Source organism: Eumetopias jubatus, unplaced genomic scaffold (assembly GCF_037043125.1).
Source record: "Eumetopias jubatus isolate StellerSeaLion01/CBP00866 unplaced genomic scaffold, mEumJub1_p1.0 scaffold_13, whole genome shotgun sequence".
In the NCBI taxonomy this organism is placed as follows: Eukaryota; Metazoa; Chordata; class Mammalia; order Carnivora; family Otariidae; genus Eumetopias; species Eumetopias jubatus.
Window position 1 is genome coordinate 19205065 of NW_028274819.1, and position 24475 is coordinate 19229539.

General features: G+C 40.0%; 1 protein-coding gene across 4 annotated transcripts in view; it reads right to left on the reverse strand.

The window, feature by feature from the left end:
- TTC17 (tetratricopeptide repeat domain 17) overlaps positions 1–20638 on the reverse strand; it is a 114777-nt gene extending 94139 nt beyond the window's left edge. For all 4 annotated transcript variants that reach the window (XM_028111137.2, XM_028111138.2, XM_028111139.2 and 1 more), the window contains exon 1: positions 20462–20638. In XM_028111137.2, the coding sequence (XP_027966938.1) occupies positions 20462–20620 (159 nt within the window). In that variant the 5' untranslated portion in view covers positions 20621–20638. The remainder of the gene's footprint in view (positions 1–20461) is intronic.
- Positions 20639–24475: the final 3837 nt, after the last annotated feature.

The following is a 24475-nucleotide window of genomic DNA, read 5'->3' on the forward strand; positions in this document are numbered from 1 at the left end:
AAAAGCCTACAAGCAAAATGCTGGGTTTATCTCAGTAAGAAACAGAAAATTTTCTCTTTTCATAGTATTTGAACATATGCCCAACAGTCAAAGGCATGTAGGGTAGGGAAAGCTACTATAATGCATTGAATATGGACTGATTTAACTCCAAAGCCCAATGATCTTTTTTACAACAATGTAATAAATTACAGCACACCATAATTTTTATAGAGGAAAATGTAAAAGCTACAGCCAGTGGCCAGACTGCAAAAGAACTTTTCATAAGGAGGCCAAAGAAAGTCGGCTTACTTTGCTACTTTGTCCAGAACTTCAAGAGGTAGCTATTTAGTACAAGACTCTATAAGGATTTTTAAATGAGGTTTCTAGGGGAAAAACAAAACAAAACAAAAAACGAGATGGGGGAGGAATGAGGGAGTATGACAGTCTAATTCCAAAATACCTAAACAATCTGTTCACCTGATATTTGGAGAACTGCAAGAGGAATGAAAGAATGAGATAAATGAAGATTTACACTGAAGAAATACTGAAAGCACACTCTTAGTTTTAGAGTAAAAGGATACTAGCTAATCAGGACTTTCTCATATTTGAATAGCATGGGATTGGCCAACATTCAATTGTGAGGAAGTACTTTTCATTTCCTTGAAGCTTTAAGTTCAACAAAGATATAAGAGCTAGAGGAGGCATAAAGGTAAAATTATTAGCAGAAGGAAGGAAGCGAGCCCACAGACAGCTGTGCTTCTCTTTTAGACATGGCAGCAAATGGCATGGATCTTTGCCAGACAAAGGTTGGCTGCAGATTTATAGCCTGACATGTATTTTTATTGAGGTAACCTCAAGTTCTTAAAAGTTAAGATTTTATAATTATCTTTGGCAATGCCAATCGGCTTGAATTTCTCTCCTTTTGAATACCTCCCCTCCTTAGGTTACAAAAAAGAGTATGCCTGTAAAGACTACAACATACATTCAGCCAATGAAGGTTTATTAAGCCTCTATAATCCAGGCCCACTATGTCAATATTTGAAGCCTATGTACTCCAATTTTATACACAATGTGAATGCCTTCAAAATCTTTAGCATTTAGAAGAGGCTGCTATCAGCCCAGGAGCAAAAAGTGACAGGAATTAGAGTGGTAGGTTAAAAAGGACATGACATACACATAAGACCTCAAAGCACCTTGTGGCTTTTTCACAAGGGACAAGCAATCCTACAAACGTCTGTTACTTCACAGCATAATAAATGATACTTGTAATGACCTGAATCATAAAGAAAAAGGAATTATTTTCAATTTGTTCTACTTAAGATGGTGAAAAAGTATGAAATATATTTTAGAGCAAAGTTCATACTGCAGGGAAAAGCTGACCGAATATTTGGAAATTAGCTATATGGAATTGTATTATATAGAATGATTCATTCTCTAAGAGTTCTCAATTCAATTTCATCTTTCTCTGAATACATTATGTAAGTGCATGTGTCCAATTATATAGAACAGCAGTAAATATCTTACTCATATCAAGTTCATTTTCATATATTTCAAAATTTGCTGCTGTCTCTATCATTAACACCTACATTTCTAATCTGGAGCCCTACCTCTATGAATTCAGTAAATTCACATGGTAACAGGGAAAAGTCACTATATAAGGATAATTACTTCACTGCCAAATCAAATAAAGGGTGAATACTTTAAACTTAAAATAACCAGTCTAAGGGTATAAACATTTTTGAGTTCTACAAAGGCATGAGCGAGTCCATCACTTTCCACTGGTCCTTTATGACAGGAAATTGATCATTTCCATTATAATATTAATTCCAGCTCTCATATGCAACTTATTCTTCACATATGGTGAACATTCGTACCTCTTACATTCGTACCTCTTACTTTTTGATGGTATTCAAACGAGTACACGAGAGCAGCATTATTGAAATCTTATACTACACCGTACCCGTTTTTAAAAAATTCCCTTTAATTAGAAACTAGGGATGGAATATTTTAAATCTTTTATTCAGAATTTTGGATTATTTACTGAGACAGTATGATGGAAAACATAAATAAAAATCTACTCTACTTTATAACATAAATAAAAAATAAATAACATATTTATAACATAAATAAAACATAAATAAAACTCTACTCTACCTCTACTTTAAGTGATCCCACTTAGTAGGTATTTCTAGTGTTTGCTATCTCGTATCTGCAATTCCCTTCTTGGGGCAAAAACACCTGCCTCGCTTGGCTGGAAGCATCCTTCCCCACATGGGAAGCCCTAGTCAGTGAATTCCTTTCCCTTGGTCATGGTGATTATCTCCGAGAAGGGTTATCAACCAAGCGGTCGGTTGGCACTAAAGAGACTGTAATCTAGAACTTCTGTTTGAGTTATGGGGACCAGTCATCTTGTATGGGGTTAAAGAAATGGAGAAGTGAAGACAGAGAACAAACCTATCATGGTTATACTGTTTCAGCCATGGATCAAACTGTATCTGCAGCACTTAGAATATGTTCAAACATTCCAATAAAAATTTTCAATACAGAAGTCTTGATGCTATTTCTCAACATCTGCTGAATTTTCTTGGGCCCTCTGCCTAGGGTATCCTCTTACTCTGGTGGCTCTCAGACCTTCCCTTGCACATGCTAATTCCCCTACTTGGAACACTCCTACTTGGAACTCCTACTTGGAACATAACCTTATGCTTTTGGTGAAAGCCAAATGACTGGGCTCAAATGACATTTCTTTTGTGAAGCCACCCTTCTCCTGAGCTCCCACGGTACTCTTCACATACTTCTTTAATAGTGTTTATTATATTGTTTAATTATTGTATGTCTGTCTCTCCAAAAAAATTTTTTTTGTATTCGTCTTTCTACTTCCAGTACTTAATAGGCTTTCAGGTACATGTCAGACACTTAATACACTGTTGATTCCTTGATGAAGTTGTATGATGTCACATCTGTTAGAGAATCCATCTCCATCGGCATTATCATTCAGTGATGACTATCTGTAAAGGAGGCCTATGGCTAGGCCTCAGGAATCATGACAAAATAAGTCCTTGACAGGTCTATGACTGGCTATGTGACCTAAAGGAAACCACTTTCCCTGCATTGGCTTCTATTTCCTCATCTATAAGCTGAGGGGACCCAACCTGATGACTTCTAAAGTTCCTTATACTCTTCATATCCTACCTCCATAAAAGATTTAACACTACTATAAAAGCATCACATTTTTACCAGTCTCACGCACCACTGAGGTAATCTAATGTTCAAATGAATGAAACGATCATTCTTCCAATTAGCCCGGATAAATCTGTTCTCATTCTAGCTAGGGACTCTTTCCAAAGCTGCAGCTAAAAGTTTCTTTTCAAACTGTCAATTTGTCAAATTAAACCAAGGTTCCAATTAGCAGTGGCTATTTATTTCTGAGCAGTGAGGTTGCTCATTGTATCATGGGCAAAATTAGCTCTCCCTGTCCTTATGCCACTTAATTCTAACAAAGTTCAACTGGAAAAAAAAATTTCTTTTCTGATCATAAGCTAAATATGTATGTTATTGAAAAACAAATACATTATGGATAATATAAAGAAAATTAAAGTTACTGGAAACGTCACCTTCCGAGATACCTGTTGTCAGATAACTATGTCAGGGTAACTTCAATGCGCGCGCCTGCGCGCACACACAGACGCACAGACGCACACACACAGCTACGTAGATAAATATTTTTAAAAAAAACAGGATCGTATTTACTATAATGTATCTTTCCCTTATTCACTCTTTCTTAAATTTTATCAGATTTCTTCCTCAGGAATATAGATCTATATAAATCTACATCATCCTATTTAGTTAATATTATATTAAAGTTATTTATCCAGTTTCCTACTAATTAAGATATGGGCTTTTAGTTATTCTCCCTTTTTAACAATATTGAGATGAGTATCCTTATAAATTTTTTTGACTGCTGCCTAATTATTTTCTTCCTAAAAAAAGAACTGCTAGGTTAAAGGGACTGCACTTTTAAATTTATATTTTTTTGCTAATTTTTCTCCAGAATAGCTGAATCAACTTAAATTCCTAACAACAGTCACGAGTTTCTACACACTCTTAAGAACACAGGGAAAAGGGCGAATACATTTTAATCTCTTTGTTGGCCATAGGTATTTCTTCTTTTGTGTACTTATGAAAAAATCTTCCTCATTGCCTCACTTTAAATCCATCTGATAGTTTACATCACAATTTTATGAACAGTGGTTTCTAGATGGTGGGCCTCTAGGTGATTATCTTCGTTTTCTGTTCTTCTCAAACAAACACATTTTTTTTTTTTTTATTGCTATCTACCGGTCTTTTTTGAAAATGAAACTTTAGAGTGCTATACATGTATTTTTAAACAGAAAACAACTGTAATGACAAAAAAGCTTAGGTCTGAGGAACAGTCTTGTAGCTTTTCCTTATATATTCATAGAGAAAAAGTACCTCTCCCATATGTGGGGCCAGGCAAAACACTTCAAAAAGGTAACATCTTTTGTATTTTCTTGTTCCTTACCTTACTCTCCTCAGATTTTTATCCTTATTTCAAATCTAGTTCACTACCATTTTCAAATGACTGCCCAAAGAACCCTCACCTTTGTGACTCCTGTCAGGCGAATTCAGGGGCAAGCAAGATGAGTTCAGAAGGATGGAATGAGGGAGACAGAAGTCTGTTGCCCGACTGCATGCGATTCTTTCCTCAGGATTCAAGTCTAACCATCATGGACCTGCACCTTCCTCTAGGTTGAGAGAAGTGCAAGTTCACAAACAAAATACCAGTCCAGCCTCGCCTCTTGAGAGGAACTTACATGGGCTCCTGGCTATAATAATTTTCAAAACTCTAATATAGGAGATCTTTTACTAGAAATACTATCAGATCAATAAAACACTATCATTATGAACTATCAGGACTTGGAAATATTTTTGTTAAAGATGATTTTTTTTGGCCATTAGGGTACTTGTACAATATGGAATTTTAAAGAGAAATTAAAAAAAAACATGCCTCAGTTTTATATCAGAAATCAGGTTATTGAAACTAAAATAAACTTTAAACAAACAAAAATACTAAATCTTGATCACATGAATTTTAATGGCCTGATATCTCTATTTTCTAATGTTTTACCCTCAGTTAGATTTTACCTTCTCATTTTCACAGTTCCTGGAAGATAAAGTTGTAAATGCTTAAATGCACTTAAAACAATCTAGGTATTTGAAGTGTATCATACAGCTATAATCTAGACTGGACCACGTACAGTGTTGCAGCCAATTTTTTAAAACACTTTTTATTTATTTATTTAGAGAGGTGGGAGAGAGAGAGAAAGCACAAGTGGGAGAGGCAGAGGGTGAGCCAATCTCAAGCAGACTACTGAGCAGGGAGCCTGACACGAGGCTCAATCTCAGGACCCTGAGATCACTACCTGAGCCGCAATCAAGGACACTTAACCAGCTGAGCCACTCAGCCGTCCCTGTTGCAGCCAATTTTATGAGAACATTCAAATCACACAATCACCATGTCCTCACTGAAAGCAAGTTAATAACCATTTTCAACAAGAACAACAAACGAACAACTTCTTATAAAAGCGCTACCAGTCTACATGTTCTGATTTGTGTCACCAGGAAACATACAAATAACAAAATGAATAAAGTAGACAATTTACAACTTTACAAGAAAAGAAAACGAATTGCTGGATCAGGACTCAAGAGTCACGGATATTTCTCATTTGTATATTTATGATATTCTTGTAAATATATACAGAAAAATGTCGCTGTGCAGGTAGAGCTATTTTATATTTAACTCAGAAGTGACTCTCATTCCAGCAGCCAATACTTATCAAACACAGAATAATAGCCCAACAAAGATGTCCATGTCCTAATCCCAGAACCTGGGACTAGTTAGGATACATGGCAAAAGTTAATTAAAGTAGCTGATGAATTAAGGTTGCTATTCAGATTACTTTAATTAAGACAGAGAGTATAACCTGATTATCCAGGTGGGCCCAATTTAATCACAAGGGTCCTTAAAAGTGAAATAGGTAGGTGAAAGAGAGAGACGTCATTAAGAAAGGTCAGAGCCAGGGAATGTGGGTGGCTTCTGGAAACTAGAAAAGGTAAGGAAATGGACTCTCCCCCAAAACCTCCAGAAAGATATGCAGCTTACTGTCCCCTTGATTTTAGCCCAGTGAAACAGGGGTTGGACTTCTAACTTATAGAACTATAAGATGTTAATTTTGTGTTGTTTTAAGCCACTAACTTTGTGGTAATTTTTACCAGCAGCAAATAGAAAACTAATGCAAGTACCCACTAAGTTCAAGGCATGATGCCAGGCTCAATGGTGATAAAAAAGCACGTGTGAGCTTGAAAGTTCTTAGATGGATACTATGGACTGAACTGTGTGTCTCCCCAAAATTATATGTTGAAGATGTAACCTCCAATGTGACAGTAATTGGAGACTGGGCCTTTGAAAGGTAATTAGTTTAGATGAGGTCATAGGTTTATATGACAGGATTGGTGCCCTTATAAGAGGAGACATCAAAAGTTTGCCTTCTCTTTCTCTCTGCCATGTGAGGACACAGCCAGAATGCAGCTGGTCTGCAAGTCAGAAAGGGAACTCTCACCAGAACCTGATCACTCTGACACTCTGACCTTGGATTTCCAGACTCCAAAACTGTGAGAAAATACACTTCTGTTGCTTAAGTCACTCAGTTTATGGGATGTTGTTGACAGTCAAATTAAGATTTGTTAAGCAAATATTGGAAAAGGGACACTAAAATGAGTGCCAGAAGTTGAACCTTAATTTTATCATTACTCAGGTGATGGCAAACTCAACAGTCAGGAAATTATTTTGCTATTTCATGCTAGAAATCACTGCTATAAGACAGGACTGAATAAAGTTCAATTTGATTACTCATCAAACAGTATTAACATGGGGGGAGGGTCAGCTTGACTAATTTCTTTTACTGCAATCCCAACAAGTGTGAACTAAGCATTAACGACAAAGGTTTAATTTTTCTATGAAGAAAACCAAACCAAACTGAAGGCTCCTTTTTGTTCATACTTTCACTGATGGGCACAACACTGTTCGCTAGGGCAATGGATGGGATAAGGGGTCTTTCACCAGGATCGGATTATATAAACAAAGATGACATATCCCAAACACTGTTGGGCATTTTCAAACACTCCTGATGTAGTCCTTTAAAAGGAGGATTTGGCAATATCTAAGAAAATTAAATATGCATTCTTCAAACCAGGAAATTCCATTTCAAAGAATTCATCTTACAAATATACTCACAGAAGCATGCAAAGATCTATGAATGAGCATGTTCACTCACTGCAATATTGTTTGATAGTAAAAGCCTGGAAACAATCTAAATGGCTATCATTAGGGAACTGGTTAAATAAGTTATAGAATAGCCATTCAACCAAATACTATGCATTTTTAAGAGTAAAGAGAGTAGCTTTTCATTTCTGACAGATATCTACCTCTTATTAAGTGAATTAAAAACTAGTCATGAGATAAAATGTTTCCAGTTGTGGTTTTTAAAAAATCTATATGAGGGTTTGCATGGGAACTTTTTGGAAGAATACACAAATAATTCTGTGATTACTTCCAGGAAGGACTGTGAGTGGTTATGAAACTTCCACTTTTCATTTTATGTCATACTAAGTAGCTTGAAAAAAACGTTTTGAACTATGATCGTGTATTTTAGTTTTAAATTCAATTATAAAATTAAAAAATATATTGGTGTATTATAGATAAAACTACAGAACTATTTTTCTTTATACTGGTAGTAATGCTTAGCAGTACAGAGAACAGAGCCTAGGATGGGATCTGAGCTGGAGTTCACACACTGCCACTTCCTACCTTCATGGCCTTGTGCAAGGAGTTTAACCATACTCAGCCTAAGTTTCTGTATTTAATAGAGAGATCAATACACACATCTTACTGGGTCTATAGGAAAATAAAATGAGATATGAATATGAAAACACTTGGTAAAGAGTTCAGTGAAATAGACATTAAATTTTATTACTATAGAAATAAGTCAATCAGAGAAAGACATGTATCATATGACCTCACTGATAAGAGGAATTCTTAATCTCAGGAAACAAACTGAGGGTTGCTGGAGTGGTGGGGGTGTGGGAGGGATGGGGTGGCTGGGTGATAGATATTGGGGAGGGTATGTGCTATGGTGAGCACTGTGAATTGTGCAAGACTGTTGAATCACAGATCTGTACTTCTGAAACAAATAATGCAATATATGTTAAAAAAAAAAGAAGAAGAAGATAGCAGGAGGGGAAGGATGAAGGGGAGTAAGTCGGAGGGGGAGACGAACCATAATAGACAATGGACTCTGAAAAACAAACTGAGGGTTCTAGAGCGGAGGGGGGTGGGGGGATGGGTTAGCCTGGTGATGGATATTAAAGAGGGCACATTCTGCGTGGAGCACTGGGTGTTATGCACAAACAATGAATCATGGAACACTACATCAAAAACTAATGATGTAATGTATACATTACAATAAAATGTATTTTTAAATACATATAAATGTATAAAATTTATACATATTTTATACATATGTATTATGTATAAAATAATTTTTATTATTTTTATATAATAAAAATAAAATTTTTAAGAAGCAAATAAAAAATTTTTTAAAATAAAAAAACTTTTAAAAAGCAAAAAAAAATTGTATTACTATAAAAGTTACCTGTTCTCTTCCCCGAAGCCGCCTGAAGTGGCCTCTGAAAATGGTTCCCTATTCGTTTGACCCAGAAAACCCTAAAAAATCATGCAAATCAGGAGGTTCAACTCTTCATGTTCACTTTAAGAACACACATGAAACTGCCCAGGCTATCAAGGGTATGCATATTCGAAAAGCCACCAAGTATCTAAAAGATGTCACTTTGCAGAAGCAGTGCGTGCCATTCTGTCGATACAATGGTGGAGGTGGTAGGTATGCCCAGGCCAAACAGTGGGGCTGCACAAGGGTCAGTGGCTCAAGAAAAGTGAATTTTTTACTGCACATGCTTTTTAAAAAAAATTTTATTTATTTATTTGACAGAGAGAGGCAGAGAGCACAAGAAGGGGGAGCAGCAGGCAGAGGGAGAGGGAAAATCGGGCTCCCTGCGGGGCTCAATCCCAGGACCCTGGGATCATGACCTGAGCTGAAGGCAGACGCTTAACCGACTAAGCCACCCAGGTGCCCCATTACTGCACATGCTTAAAAATGCAGAGTCATGCTGAACTTAAGGGTTTAGATGTAGATTCTCTGGTCATGGAGCAAATCCAGGTGAACAAAGCCCCCAAGATGTGGCATAGAATTTACAGGGCTCATTGTCGGATTAACCCACACATGAGCTCTCCCTGCCACACTGAGATCCTCACTGCAAAAGAGCAAAGTGTGTTCCTAAGCCAGAAGAGGAGGTGGCACAGAAGAAAAAGATATCCCAGAAGAAACGGAAGAAACAAAAACTTATGGCCTGGGAGTAAATTCTGCATAGAATAAATGCAAATAAAAATAAAAACAGAAAAAAAAAGTTGACTTTATCCCAAATTAGAGTCGCTTCCATGTATGACTGTATAAAATGCAAACTCTGTGAAGGCAGGGACCATATCTCCCTCACAGCTGTATCCCACCTACCTAACACAGAAAGCATTCCAAGATGTGTGTAATGAGCTAGCTAAGTCTGCCAAATATAATGGCACACAAAAAGCTCTCAGCAAATACTTGCTCAAATAAAAATGTTCCTGACTCCATTTGACCACTTTTGGCATGTATCATTCCCTTGAGTTTTACTAAGGATTAACTACCCATCTCAAATCTCCACCTAGCAATTAGACTCAAGGTAGAAAGGGCTGTTGGGGTGTGGTTGGGTGTGGGTGTGTGGGTGGGTGGTGTGTGTGGTCTCTCTTGCCGGTCACCTGATTTCAATTTAAATAAGTGCCTCACTGATAAGTAAATACTGAAATAAGATGTTAGTAACAAATACATAAATGAGTTCTTTTCAAAAGTTAGACACATGAAGTAGTTAAATAAATATGGAAAGCACAATCTGATCTGTCCAGTGTGAATTTCTGGTAGTAGGTCCTGAAAACAAATATGTACTTTAGCTTATATAAAATTGTCATGACGGTATAGATTTTTAATAAATGCTTCTTTTGTACATGTTTATAATAAAGAAATGTCTTAATGTTAAATGACTTACCTAAATTTATACAGTATTCAATAATTTAAATAATGCCACAATCTCAAAGTTCTTTGAGCATATCATCAAAGGTATGTTGAAGAGGTAATATATCTAAATAGCCAATCGGAATTTAGGTTATCTGAAGCACCATTTTACAACTCTGGTTTAGAGATACTACATTCTTAAAGAAGTCTTAGTCCAGACCTTTTATTTTTAACAGGGAGAATGAATGAATTGGCTTGCCCCCTTTAAAGTAAATACACTGTGGGGCACCTGGGTGGCTCAGTCCGTTAAGCAGCCAACTCTTGATTTCGGCTCAGGTCATGATCTCATGGATCATGGGATCAAGCCCTAGGTTGGGCTCCATGCTCAGCAGGGAGTCTGCTAGGGATTCTCTCTCTCCCTCTGCCCCAGCCCCTGCTCATACACACACACACACATGCACGCACATGGGCACATGCTCTCTCTCTCTCTCTCAAATAAATATATCTTTAAAAAAAAATAAAGTAAATGAACTGTGCTTTCTCCAGACTACCAAAACGATGGTGGCCCATCACTGTGCTGATATGCAAAAGCTATTACAAGTGTGAATAACTGGGGCACCTGGGTGGCTCAGTCAGTTAAATGTCTGCCTTTGGCTCAGGTCATGATCCCAGGACCCTGGGATCGAGCCCCGCACTGGGCTCTCCGCTCAGCAGGGAGCCTGCTTCTCCTTGTGCGCATCTCTAATAAATAAATAAATCTTTTAAAAAAGTGTGAATAACTGCTTGCACACATACATGCAGGTACTCTCCCTTTCTCTTAAGTATTCAATATTTCCTGAGCGTTTATGATGTTTCAGCCACTGTTTCAGGCATGGGGGTTTCCTCAGTGACCATACAGAGTTCTATGAAAAAGTTAATATTTTCATTGAAAGACTGGCAATAAAATATATATTACAACAGAAAATAGGTGCTATGAAGAAAAATAAAGCGGAGTAAGAAGACAGTGATGGAAGGAGATGCTGTTTTAGATAGTGTGGTCAAAAGACAGGTGACATGTGAATAGAGACTTGAAAAGAGAGGTGATGAGCCATAAGGATGTCTGCAGAAGTTTTTCAAGCAACAGAGGGAGCAGGAACAAACTAACTTTGTGCTCTAAAGACCACCCCAAAGGCCAGTATGATGGCTAAAGCACAGCACACAAGAAGGAAAGTGGTATTTGGGGCACAGAGATGGTCAGGGGCCAGGTTCCAGATCTTGCAAGGGCCTTACAGGCCATGGTAAAACTCCCAAGTTTTATTCTTAAAAGTATGATGGGAAACCAATGAATGTCTCCTGATGCTCTTTCCTTTTCTTCCTCTACATCTGTTAAAGGAATCATAGGACCAGACTTTGGATCTGGGGAGAAAAGACTCTGTGATGCAAAAGTGGGAGCAAGGAGGCTGGTTAGCAGGCTACTGTGCTTAGGTCTAAGAGGAAGATGAAGAGAGTCTAGACTAGGGATGGAAGAAGTATGGGTGGAAAGACATGGCTTGATGCAGGAGACATTTTGGAAGTAAAGTTGACAGGTTATTGATTAGGTATGAGACATAAGAGTTGAGGAAGATTTTGGACCTGAGCAATTTGGTAACAGGTGTGGTGGGATGGGAAATAAAGAGTTCAGTTTAGGACATGATGTATTTGCGGTGTCTATCAGACAGCTAAGTGGAGATGTTGTGTGGGTAACTGTCTGGAGTTCAGGGAGAGACTGCAAATATGATTTGGGAGAATCCTCAGAATATATATCATATTTTATGCCATGAGACTGCATAAGATCATCTGATGAGCACATCAGTATTTAAGATTCACAAAGAAAAGAGGAATTCAGCAGAAGAGAATGAAATGTCATGGTCAGGGATTCAGAAGAAAGCCAGGAGTGTATGTCCTGGAAGCCATGGAAGGAAACAGTTCAATATGGTCTGAGAACAAGTGCTGGCTGGGGAGGTCAGAGGTTAAGAGAGATAACTGAGAGCAGAGCACAAATCTGGCAATAAGGCAGGCCCCGGGATATCGTGACAAGAGTCCCAGGGATGAAGGACTGACTGGAGTGGCTTTAAGAGAGATCTATACAAAGAGAGCCCATGAGCACAAACAACTCTCTTGAGGTGCCTGGCTGAAAGAGCCACCCAACAGAGGAATTCCCCTTGCTTTTGCCACCATGGAGTCTAACTGAGATGCAGGTAGGGCTCACACCCTGCTCCCTACATTCTGGAGTGCAAAGCTGTCCTAATTTTTGACCCGACCTACTGGCAAGCCCTCTTATTTCTCACTGTCAGAGTGCCTTCTGTTCACTTCCACCAATGCTGCTTCTAAACTGCAACAACTGCTGAACCCCACAGCTGATCCTAATCCCCCCTCAACAATGCAGCTGCCATTTCTCATCCATCTCGCTTCTGCCCTTTCTGATGATAGTTGTTTTTTTTTTCCTTGTCTCTTGTCACCTCTCCATACGTTTCAATGCCTGAGCAATAAAGCTGACCTTTTAGATATATCATCAGTGACAAAGGATTACTTCCTTTGCATACACGATCTGACCACAGAAGACAGTCCAAGAGTGATCTCTGAAAGTACGGCTCTTCTCACGTGCATACAGCACCTTTTATGAAGGCCCAACGGCTGACTCACTGAGGAGTTACTTGGAGCTTTAAAGATCTTCCAGGAGTCTGAGGCTTCCTGTAGGCTAGCCTCCAGGATGACTATTACATTAGTGAGTACTGTAATGCTTCAATCACACAGTAGTAAATTCCTGAAGGGCAGGAACCGGTTCTCACACTGCTTTATGTCATCCATTTAACAGACAACTATTGTAGCCTAAGGGATTAAGCATGAAAGATGCAGGAGGTGCAGAGAAGACGGATATGGCTTCTCCCTTCATGGAGCATGTAGTAGTCTAGTAGGGCATTTCCATAGGTAAATTGACACAATATGGCATGGTAAATGTCCCTAAGGGAATACAGGATACTATGAAAGCACACAGAAAGAACAGCTTATTCAAACTTGGGCATTAGAAGCTTCTCTAAGAGTGATGTTTAAGTTGTGAAGAGTATTGAGTTAGCCAGATTGGGAAATTTCAGGCGAAGAACATGTGGAAGGGCCCAGAGGCAAGTGAGAACAGAGCATATATCTGGGGATACTGACAAGTGTTAAATATAGCTAAGATGTATATGTATGTATTTTGAGGCGAGGGTGAGGCACTCAAGAATGAGCAAAGATAACACTAGAGACAAGGAAGGGCCAGATCACAAGACATGTTAAAGGAGGACCATATCCTGGGATATGCCCCAAACTAACTGTTCAAGGTAGTCTTCCTTGGGGAGTGAGAATGGAGAGAGGTGGGAGGACTTCACTTTCTTACTTTAAATACTCCCATAACATCAAGCATTTATTTTTACAATGCCACACATTACTTCTGTAATTCAAATTTGTAATTAAACAAAACGAAGAAGGTTTTAAAAGATTAGTTTAGGGGCGCCTGGGTGGCTCAGTCATTAAGCGTCTGCCTTCGGCTCAGGTCATGATCCCAGGGTCCTGGGATAGAGCCCCGCATCGGGCTCCCTGCTCCGTGGGAAGCCTGCTTCTCCCTCTCCCACTCCCCCTGCTTGTGTTCCCTCTCTCACTGTGTCTCTCTCTCTCTGTCAAATAAATAAATAAAATCTTTAAAAAAAATAAAATAAAAGATTAGTTTAATTGCACTGATGAGAATGGACTGGAAACAGGACAAGACTAGGGCAGGGAGAACTATTAGGAAGCTGTGGCAAGAATCAGGTGGCCTGAATTAGAGCCACAGTAGTGGCTATGGCAAGAGATGTAATTAGAAATGGATAAAGAAGATGTGGTGTATATATACAATGGAATATTATGCAGGCATCAAAAGGAATGATATCTTGCCATTTGCAATGACTGGATGGAACTGGAGAGTGTTATGCTGAGCGAAATAAGTCAATCAGAGAAAGACATGTATCATATGACCTCACTGATATGAGGAATTCTTAATCTCAGGAAACAAACTGAGGGTTGCTGGAGTGGTGGGGGGTGGGAGGGATGGGGTGGCTGGGTGATAGACACTGGGGAGGGTATGTGCTATGGTGAGTGCTGTGAATTGTGTAAGACTGTTGAATCACAGACCTGTACCTCTGAAACAATACATTATATGTTAAAAAAGAAAAAGAAGAAGATAGCAGGAGGGGAAGAATGAAGGGGCCGAAATTGGAGGCGGGGATGAACCATGAGAGACAATGGCCTCTGAAAAACAAACTGAGGGTTCTAGAGGGGAGGAGGGGTGGGGGGATGGGTTAGCCCGGTGATGGGTATTAAGGAGGGCACGTTCTGCGTGGAGCACTGGGTGTTATATGTAAATAATGAATCATGGAACACTACGTCAAACACTAATGATGTAAATGTATGGTGATTAACATAACATAATAAAAAAATAAATAAAATAAATAAAAATAAAAAAGAAAGCAAAATGGAAAGATCTTGGTAAGGAATAAAGGAGACAACTAGATTTCTGACTTGGGCAAATGGGTGGATGGTGAACAGTGGGATCTTTCATTCAATTTGGGAAAACGGCGTGACACAGGTGTGGGTAGGGTAAAAATGAGATCTGGTCGTATTAAGCTTGAAGTACTTAGAGGACATTCACATGGAATTAAAAGTTTAGAGAGATCCTGAATTTATAACCCTGGAGAAAAAAATAGGAGTTATAGAAAGAAAGGTGACTATTCCCTGCATATATATACTAATTTAAGTCCTGAGAAAAGATGAGATTGCCCAGGTATATGTAAAGAGTAAAAACAGAAGGCTGGAACAGAAGTTGGAGGTAGAGCAATATATAAAACTGAATTTCTCAGAATGATCTGTGACCCATCTGTATCATAATCTCCTGAGGGGTTTGATAAAAATGGAGAATTCTTGGCTCTACCACCAACCTACTGAATCAGACACTTTAGTGGCCTGGGAATTTGTATTTTAAGCAAGCACCCCAGATTATTTTTGTGCAAAGTGAAGTTTGAGAACTGCTGATCTAAAAGATGAGTGGAGGAAGAAGGGCCAGGGAAAAGAAAAAAAGAAAAAAAGGTTAAGAAGGACCTGTACTCTGCTCACCCTCAAGGAAAAATGAGAATTTCATGTCACAGTTGCCATTGGAAAAGTGCATATTCATCAAAGCACAGTGGGCTGGTGAAAAATAAGCAGACAATAAATATTTGTTCAATAAGTAACTGGGAAAAGTAAAGTTATAATTTACTTCTGTATATTTATAAGCTCCTATTAACTACTGTAAGTATAAACAAAGTTAACACCTGGGTGATTTATAAGAAAAAAAGGTAATAGTGGGAAGTCTAAAAAAATGGATTGAATGAGAATCGCTTTGATGCCAACGTCTAGGACAAACTGCAAAGGTTTAGCAAGTTAGTGAATAAGCCACCATGACCTCTCAGGTCCAAGTAAATCCCTCAAGTGTATAAACATAGAAACAACACTTTATGACAAAAAGATGGGCTCGAAAAGTACTGAAAGAAAGCTGTCAGCTTCATAGTATCATCTGGATGCCCTCTCCCAGATGAAGCAATTACTTAGTATCAGACCCAAATTAAACCACTCCTTCACTTATAAGCTATTAAAGACCAAGAGATTAAGATTTAGCCTGTCTGTCCAACTAAATCCGACAGCTCTTGCCCAAATCACAGTTGCTGAAATAACTGCCTGTCAAACACTTCTTATGCCAAGGTTGCTAGGCTTCAGAGCATCTGTTTTACTAGAAACCTCATTTGTTCTAAGCGGTTAAAAGGATCTGTACTCTATAACACATTAGCTTGAGAGAAGGCAAAATGATTAAATAACCCCAAATTAATTCACACCTAATTCACACCCACTCCCAACTTAAAAGTCACCACAAAATATTCTGCAGAGGTAAAGCAAACTGGCCAAGAGAAGACTTTTTACTTCATTATTCCCATTTTTCCTTTTCCTTTTCTTTCTATTCTTTCATTTGTAGGTACTATGAAGCGGGCGGGAGTACTTCAATCTTACTGAGTACAAGCTGCTCACCTGCATGCTACTACAGATTTTTACTTAACTGCTATCACTAAATGCCACTCATTAGTTGTGTGACTTTGGACGACTTTCTCTCCTATGAGTTGTACTACATATCTTTTAAGAATTGTTTCCAAATCTAAAGTTCTATGGATCTTAGAGAAGAGGGAAACAGTAGCCAAGAAAAGAAGTATTATAATGTTATGACAGAGTTGGTAATGATTATACTCTTTATTTACTTCAAGTTTTAGACCTCCACTTATAAAGAGACTATCAAGAGGCAATGAACCCAGGGCTAGAAGTACCACTTTTGAATTCAGTAAGTCTAAGACAAACTGGTAACATTTCAGGAATTCATCTGTTACCTGGTAATTTAGAACATGGAATGTTGTTTTTTCCACAGAAATGATGTGATACATTAATGGTTAGGATCTTAGGCTAATTCACAAAAGTTCATTTAACCTTCCATTCAAGTGACTCTCCAGACGGTTTTGGTAAAAATAGAAAATAAATGTTGCCATACTAGTAATGAAGAAAAAATAGAAAAAAAGGAAACAAAAAACCCACAAAATTTATCTTAAAGCCTATTCTTCACAATGAAGTCAACCAAATGATCCACTGACCTGATTACACATAGATCCTCCTAGTAATCCAGATAATAGCTCACTACTTAAGTCCATGGACCCCAAGGATCCTTGCTTTATTTAGGGTACAGGGGTCACTAGGTGATCAGAGGTATGTCAAAGCCCAAAGCTGGGAGAAAAACCTATAGTTGAGGAGAAGCGGAGCACCTTTTCTTAGCTGTCCCTTGACTGCAGTGGGACAGGAACTTAGAGACTAGAGCATTCTCTTCACATCCCAGCTCCATGATTCCCTGGACAATGCTCCGGGGAGTTCAGTGGCAGCTCAGTGAACATGGAACCTAAAAACATATAAGACATGCTTCCCAGCTCAGGCAGGGATTGTGGAAAGGAACAATTCCCTGAGCTGCCACGCCAAGTGCTCACTACTTGCTACTGCCAGAAGCAACCACAGCTCTGACAGTGAGGAGGCTGCCTGGAGGAATGGCTGCTTCCGGCTCTAACTGAAGCCCCATTTCAAGCCCCTTACAGATCTAGGGCTTCCAACACATTTGCATGTTCACAAGTCAGCAGTCCCTGACTTGTGGGTACTTTCCTTTATCATTTGCTAAGGCTTGAAATAGAAAAATCAAACAAATGTTCTCTTCTTCTGGGAAGAACTGCTTAATGTACTTAAAACTTTAACTATAGTGATGTTAACTATCCCTGTGTAAATCTGTATTTTGGGCAATTCAGATTTTTAATTCATAAGTACTTCTCCAGTTCAAAATGGAAAACAATTACCTCTTATATCTAATTTGGACAGGTTTAAATATCAGGCAAAGAGTTTCAAAAGGTATTTGCCACTCTAATATTCTAAGATTGCCATTTCAGTTTGCCCTTAGCCCTCTCCCTGATATTAGACCACTTTAAAATTAAAGCACCCTTCTGTTCTCAGTTATTATAACGAAAAACAAGTAGCAAGGCATTTGGTACATCAGTTAAGATATCATTTATATATATATATTTTAAAGATTTTATTTATTTGAGAAAGAGAGAAAGAGAGAGAGCACGAGAGGGAAGAGGGTCAGAGGGAGAAGGAGACTCCCCGCTGAGCAGGGAGCCCGATGCGGGACTCAATCCCGGGACTCCAGGATCATGACCTGAGCCGAAGGCAGTTGCTTAACCGACTGCGCCATATATATCATTTATATATATAATATACCATTTATATATATATATGTCCTATATATATGTACAGCTTTTAATTGTTTCTGAACATATGAATAGATTTGTAGTATACCCAAATCCATATACTAAAGGATCTTTCAATTCTTTAATAACCATAAACAAATGTGATAATTACAATCAAAACTGAGGTTTGGATTCTGCCTGCATTCAAATTACTGCCAGGAAGGGCAGCATGGATAATGCATGCACAACTATCAGAGTGGCACTCAGAAGCTGATCATGTATTCAACTCTCTTACTTTATTTATAAGTGTTGCTTTTCCCTCAGATTAAATCCAACTTTCCTTCCCTGGCCTCTTCTTGTTTTAATTTAAATTTATTCGAGGGAGAGAGTGCACGCATGGGGAGGTTAGGGGGTGGGCAGAGGGAGAGGGAACAAGTGACTTCATGCTGAGCTCAGAGATCATGGCCTGAGCCAAAAACAAGAGTGGGTCACTTAACCAACTAAGCCACCCAGGCACCCCCTTAGTCTCTTCTTGTTATGCTGTAGACACCAACTTTATTTCTTCTGATATAAAATTTTGTGGTTCTCTGAACTTAACATTGTAAATGCTATGTAGCAAAGTATTGGAAAATTCACTGAAAAAGATAATTTTTAAAAGCTTGTAGTAAAGAAATCTTGCTTTCCTAACTTTAAACCTAACTACTAACTGCAGGGGTACTTGGCAGATTTCCGAAAGATTCTTCAGATTTCTCCCTTTCTGAGGCAAGTTAACAGTAACCCCTACCTTCCCCCCCCCACTAAAACATAAGTATCGAATGTGCAAAAAGAAAGAATTTGGTTTTGGTTTTGTTTTTTTACACAAATCAGGTTCTACTTTCCCATTGCAAGGTTCAGCAAATAATACATTTCTACCAGCTTTCACTTTTCAGATGGGCTACTTCCTTGGCCGAGTGGCAGGACACCAAAATGGGAGGGAGAAGTCAATGTCACAGTATATAAATAGCTGTGGCCAAAAACAATATTGCAGAAGAGCCAATAGGAGAAGGGCTCCCCAAATTGCAAGAGTGACTTAATTCCATGTATCCCTTCATGAGGGCCTCAGGGAAAACTATCACCAGGAAACAAAAGAAAAGGGGTGGAGGAAGCAGCCAGGACTCACAGAAGATTTCTAACCTTTTGTTAAGGAAAGAACTAGCAGTGTTTAATCTAGTTTCTGAAACACACACCTATCTTTTAAATCTAAAATGGTATGGCCATGAAAAGGAAATTTCTTCTAATATGTTAGGTATATAGAAAATGCCATCCAATAAAAAGCCAGTCCTTTTTCTCACATATACTGAAAACCACTCACCAATGCCAACCCGATTTTTAAATTAACTCACTCATTATACTTGAGGTAAAATTTGCCATCACGTGAACTTCACTTTATACAAAAGTAAACCCGGCATTGTGTTCCTATCATCATTCATTACACGCAACCCAAAGGTCCATAATTTCACACGATAATGATTAATACATTTGAAATCAGTGAGCTAAATTGCATGGGGCACACAATTCACTTGCTAAATGTTTGCTGGACTTTTCAGGATTGGTCTCAAGTGTTGGAAGTCATTAAGTTTACCAAGATTCTGTAGCAGAGCACACACACGTAGTGTTGAGGGATCAGCAGCATTCACAAAATGTAGGCAATCATAAAGTTATGTAAGAAAAGCAATCTCTCCTCTGAGCAATTCGGGCACACAAGAATCCAGGAAATCGCATATCCTCCTTGCGGGGCTGGGTCACAGGAACTAGGTAAAGAAACAATGCAAAGTACACTGGGAAACGAGGGCAGTTTCAGCTGAAAAGATGCAGGCAACGCCACCAGAGGCATCTTCAAGCATTCCTTCGGAAGGAAAGTGTGTGTTGTCTCTAAAGAGCCCCTGCTGACCTGGGTAACGGTACAAGCTGAAACCACCACAGCCCGACACATGTGGAAGAGGAGACTGGGGGAAGAAGCATTAGATGACCCACTGCCCAGGAGTGCCGAAGCTGTCACCGCCCTGGGACTCGCGCACACCCCGGCGCTGCCACATGCTTTCTACTTCTTCGCGGAGGGCTGGTGACGCGTGGTGGGCCCGAGAGGAAGAGGCAAGGATAATGAATCTGCGGTTTCTAAAGCCCAAGCACTACAAAATGTCCCCAGAGTCCGAGCCCCCACGGCCGGGCGACTCTACCCACGCGGCAAGCTACCCCAGGGGTGGAAGGCTAAGAACTTGCAGGAGGCTGAGGCGAGGGCCAGAGGACAAATGGGGAGGGGGCTACTCCGGGTCTGAGTACTAGGATCGCTCGGGCCGCGGCGCCGGGACCGTGGGAAGGTAGGCTGGGGGCGGGACCGCGTGGAGCCAAACAGCCAGGGCCCGGACCTGGGAATCCCCCGGGGCGAGGGCGGGCGCGGGCGGAGAGGGACGCCCTGGCCGCTACCTGCTGCTGGATCTTCCCGTCCTCCGTGACGACCCAGTGCGTGGTGGCGAAGGCCCCTCGAGCCGCCACACTCAGCAAGGCGGAAAGGCTGAGGAGCCAGCCTGGGCCGGAGCACGGCGGGAGCTCGCACCGGCCGCGGACCCCTACTGCCGCCGCCATCTTGCCCCCCCGGCCCGGCTCCTCACACCGGAAGCGGAAGCCGGCCCCCGCCGCCCGCCATCTTGGGGAGGTCGGCGCTGGAGGAGGTGGAGCCCGGGAGGTGCTGCCCGCTGACGACCGGCTTTCTCAGCCTCGGTTTGGGCGGCGGGACAGCCGGGTTTGGCTTCAGGTCGGAGACCGCTTTTTTGTTATTTTCCTGTACGCGATTCGGTCTCGTGGCGTGGGAACCAGAGGGAGATAAAAGTAGTGTTCTAGGTGGAGCCTAAGCCGAAATGAGAGGGCTCTGTGTGTGTGTATATATATTTACATATATGTGTATTTAATAAAACCTTGGTTTTCATTTTAGTTCATTTTTATTTCTGGTTGTGTCATATAGTTGAGAAATAAAAGGTATGTTTTCGAAACACTTAAGGGAGGAGATGGATTCTCTTTTATTCTTGAAGTCTCGCAGTAGTGGAAGCTTCAGAGTTGGGCGTGTTGTCAGTCTAGGGCAGCGCTGTCCAGTAGAAGTATGTGAGGCGCGAGCCACATATGAAATTTTTAAAAAAGACTGAAATAACGCATTTGATTTAACCCTTATATACAATACAGTATTAGTTCAATATAAAATCTGTACAAATTCCTGAGCTATCTTATTTTTAGTACTAAGTCTTCAAAATAGGTATGTATTTTAGACTTCCAGCTCATCTAAATTCAGACTGGCCGGATTTAGGGGCTTAAGAGCCCCACATGTAGCTAGTAGCTACCTTACTGGGCAGCACAGGTCTAGGCTGGAGGTCTAGATCAGGAGACCAACAGCATTGGCATCACCGGGCAGTTTATGTGAAATGCACATTCTTGGCTCTTTTACCCCTCCCCACCAGATTCTGCCTTTCAGCAAGAGCCCCCGTGACTGGTATGTACATTAAGAAGCACTTCTCTCTAGTGACCCAACATGTAGGCCAAGCGACTAGCCTGGCTTCTAGCTTCTAGTAAGATAGGTTGTTTTAGGTATTTCAGGATTGCCTTCTGGCTTTGTGTGTCATTTTGTGTTTAGGTTCATTATGCTTTTGGTTTTCTCTTTGGGAAGAGGAGGCTGAGAGTTTTGCCTGACCGCCTCCCTACCCTGGCATATTGCTGGAAAACAAAAATAATTGCCAAGTGTTTAAACATCTCTTCGTACTATGGAAGCAACGACCACAGCATTGGTTTTTAGTTCTATCTGAAAGTAGCTTTTCTTAGAGGATTGAAGTAATGAACATTCATCTCTCTAAAAATGTGTGACTTACCCACTTTTTTGCCTAGTTCTCTGCTAGACAGTGGGTATGGAAATCTGACCACTGAGCAATGTGCAGTTTAGTGAAATATTGGCAGGTTAACAATTGAAATATAGGATAATGGGGCTGTATAAGGGCACATGTGTAGAAGGGAGAGCGGCCAGCCAGGTGAAAGGCTTCAAGCAAAGGTGCTGATTCAAGCAGAATAAGCAATACATGTGAAAAGGTGAAAACGTTGTCAGGTTGTAAAGGTTTCTTCTATGTCTTACCAAAGAATTTAAACACAGACAATAGGAAGTGCTCCAGAATTTTGAAATAGAGAAGTGGCAAGTGAGTCTCCCTGTTCTCAGCATCTTATTTTAAGGTGTAGACATCAATCCTCTTACCTGTATATAAAGTTGCTAAGTAATGGCAATTGTCATCATCTAACGTTTGTTAAGTGTTTTAATACATACTGGCACTGTACACACATAGTAATCTTTGCTGACTTACCAGGCATAGACTAGTTAAGTAATTTGGCCAAGATCATATAGCTAATAAGTGGCAGACCTCAGATTTGGACTCAGATCTACCTGATTATAGAGCCTGAGCATGGCTGAAGGATGGTGAGGAATTTGAGAGAAGCCCCAACATCACCTTTTAGGCCACCAGCAATTTCTTTGACACTCATAAGTTAACCTGTAGAGGGGCGGAATCATAGCTTCTGTAGCTTTAATGTACCCCAGGCCTCTACTTTCCCTAGATGATATCCCTTGTCCTTAGGGATCCTGTATTAGTTTCCTGTTGTGTGATAAATTACCATAAATTTAGCATCTTAACACATGTCTATAATCTCACTGTTTTCATGGGTCAAGAGTCTGGCATGGCATGGCTGTGTTCTTAGTGTCTCACATGGGTGATATAAGGCTGCTTTCTTTCTTCTCCAAGGTTTGGGGGCCTTTTTCAAAATCTTGGCAGAATTCAGTGTTCTTGCTGGCAGCTGACTGAGGCCATTCTCAACTCCACCCACCATTCCTTGCTACCATGACCTTCTCAACATGGCAATTATTCCTTCAAGGGAAGCGGGGAAAATGTCCACTGCTTGAGTCTCTGACTTCCTCCATTTCTGATTGCTGGGCCCAGATTTAAAGGGCTCATGTGATTAGATAAGGTCTGTCTGAATAATCTCTTTTGATTAACCCCAAAATCAATTAATTTGGGTTGATTTGTAATCTGTCAGTGGACATTTGGGTTGCTTCTATATCTTGGCTGTTGTAAATGATACTGCAGTAGACATAACAGTGCAATATATCTTTTCAAATTAATGTTTTTATTTTCTTTGGGTAATTACCCAGTAGTGGAATTACTGGATTGTATGATATGTCTATTTTTAATTTTTTGAGGAGCTTCCATGCATGGCTGCATCCATTTACATTCCCACCAACAGTGCACAAGAGTTCCTTTTGCTCCACATCCTCGTCAACACCTGTTATCTGTCTTTGATTCTAGTCTTCTGATAGGTGTAAGGTTTTGATTTGCATTTTCCTGATGATTAGTGATGTTGAACATCTTTTTATGTGTCTGTTGGTCATCTGCATGTCTTTTTTTTTTTTTTAAGATTTTATTTATTTGTTAGAGAGAGAGAGAGCACAAGCAGGGGGAGCAGCAGACAGAGGGAGAAGCAGGCTCCGCGCTGAGCAAGGAGCCCAATAGGGGACTCTATCCCAGGACCCTGGGATCATGACCTGAGGCGAAGGTAGACGCTCAACCGACTGAGCCATGCAGGCATCCCGATTTTTTTTTTTAATGTCTATTGAGGTCCTCTGCCCACTTTTTAAAAGAAATTTATTTATTTGAGAGAAAGTGTGTGTGTGAGTGGTGGGGGGGGGAGGAGCAGAGGGGGGGAAGACGACTCCCTGCTGAGTGTGGAGCCCAGATTCTGACCTGAGTGGAAACCAAGAGTCAGCACTCAACTGACTGAGCCACCCAGGCGTCCACCTCTGCCCATTTTAAAATCAGATTATTTGTTGTTTATTTTTTGGTGTTAAGTTATTTATATATTTTGGGTATTAATGCCTTAGCAGATATATCATTTACAAATATCTTCTCTCATGCAGTACGCTGCCTTTTCATTTTGTCAATGGTTTCCTTTGCTGTGCAAAAGGTTTTTGTTTTTTGTTTTTTTGGTTTTTGTTTTTTGTTTTTGTTTTTTGGTGTAGTCCCAATACTTTATTTTTGCTTTATTTTCCTTGCCTTAAGAGACATATCTAGAAAAATGTTGCTAAGGCCAATGTCCAAGAGATTACTGCCTATATTTTCTTGTAGGAATTTTGTAGTTTCAGGTCTCACATTTAGGCCTTTAATCCATTCTGAGTTTGTTTCTGTGTATGGTGTAAGAAAATGATCCTGTTTCAGTCCTTTGCATGTAGCTGTCCATTTTTCCCAGCACCATTTATTGAAGAGACCATCTTTTACCCATTGTACATTCTTGCCTCCTCTGTTGTAGATTAATTGACTAGATAAGGGTGGCTCAGTTAGGTGACTGTCTTCGGTTCAGTTCATGGTCCTGGAGTCCCAGGATTGAGTCCCATATCAGGCTCCCTGCTCAGCAGGGAGTCTG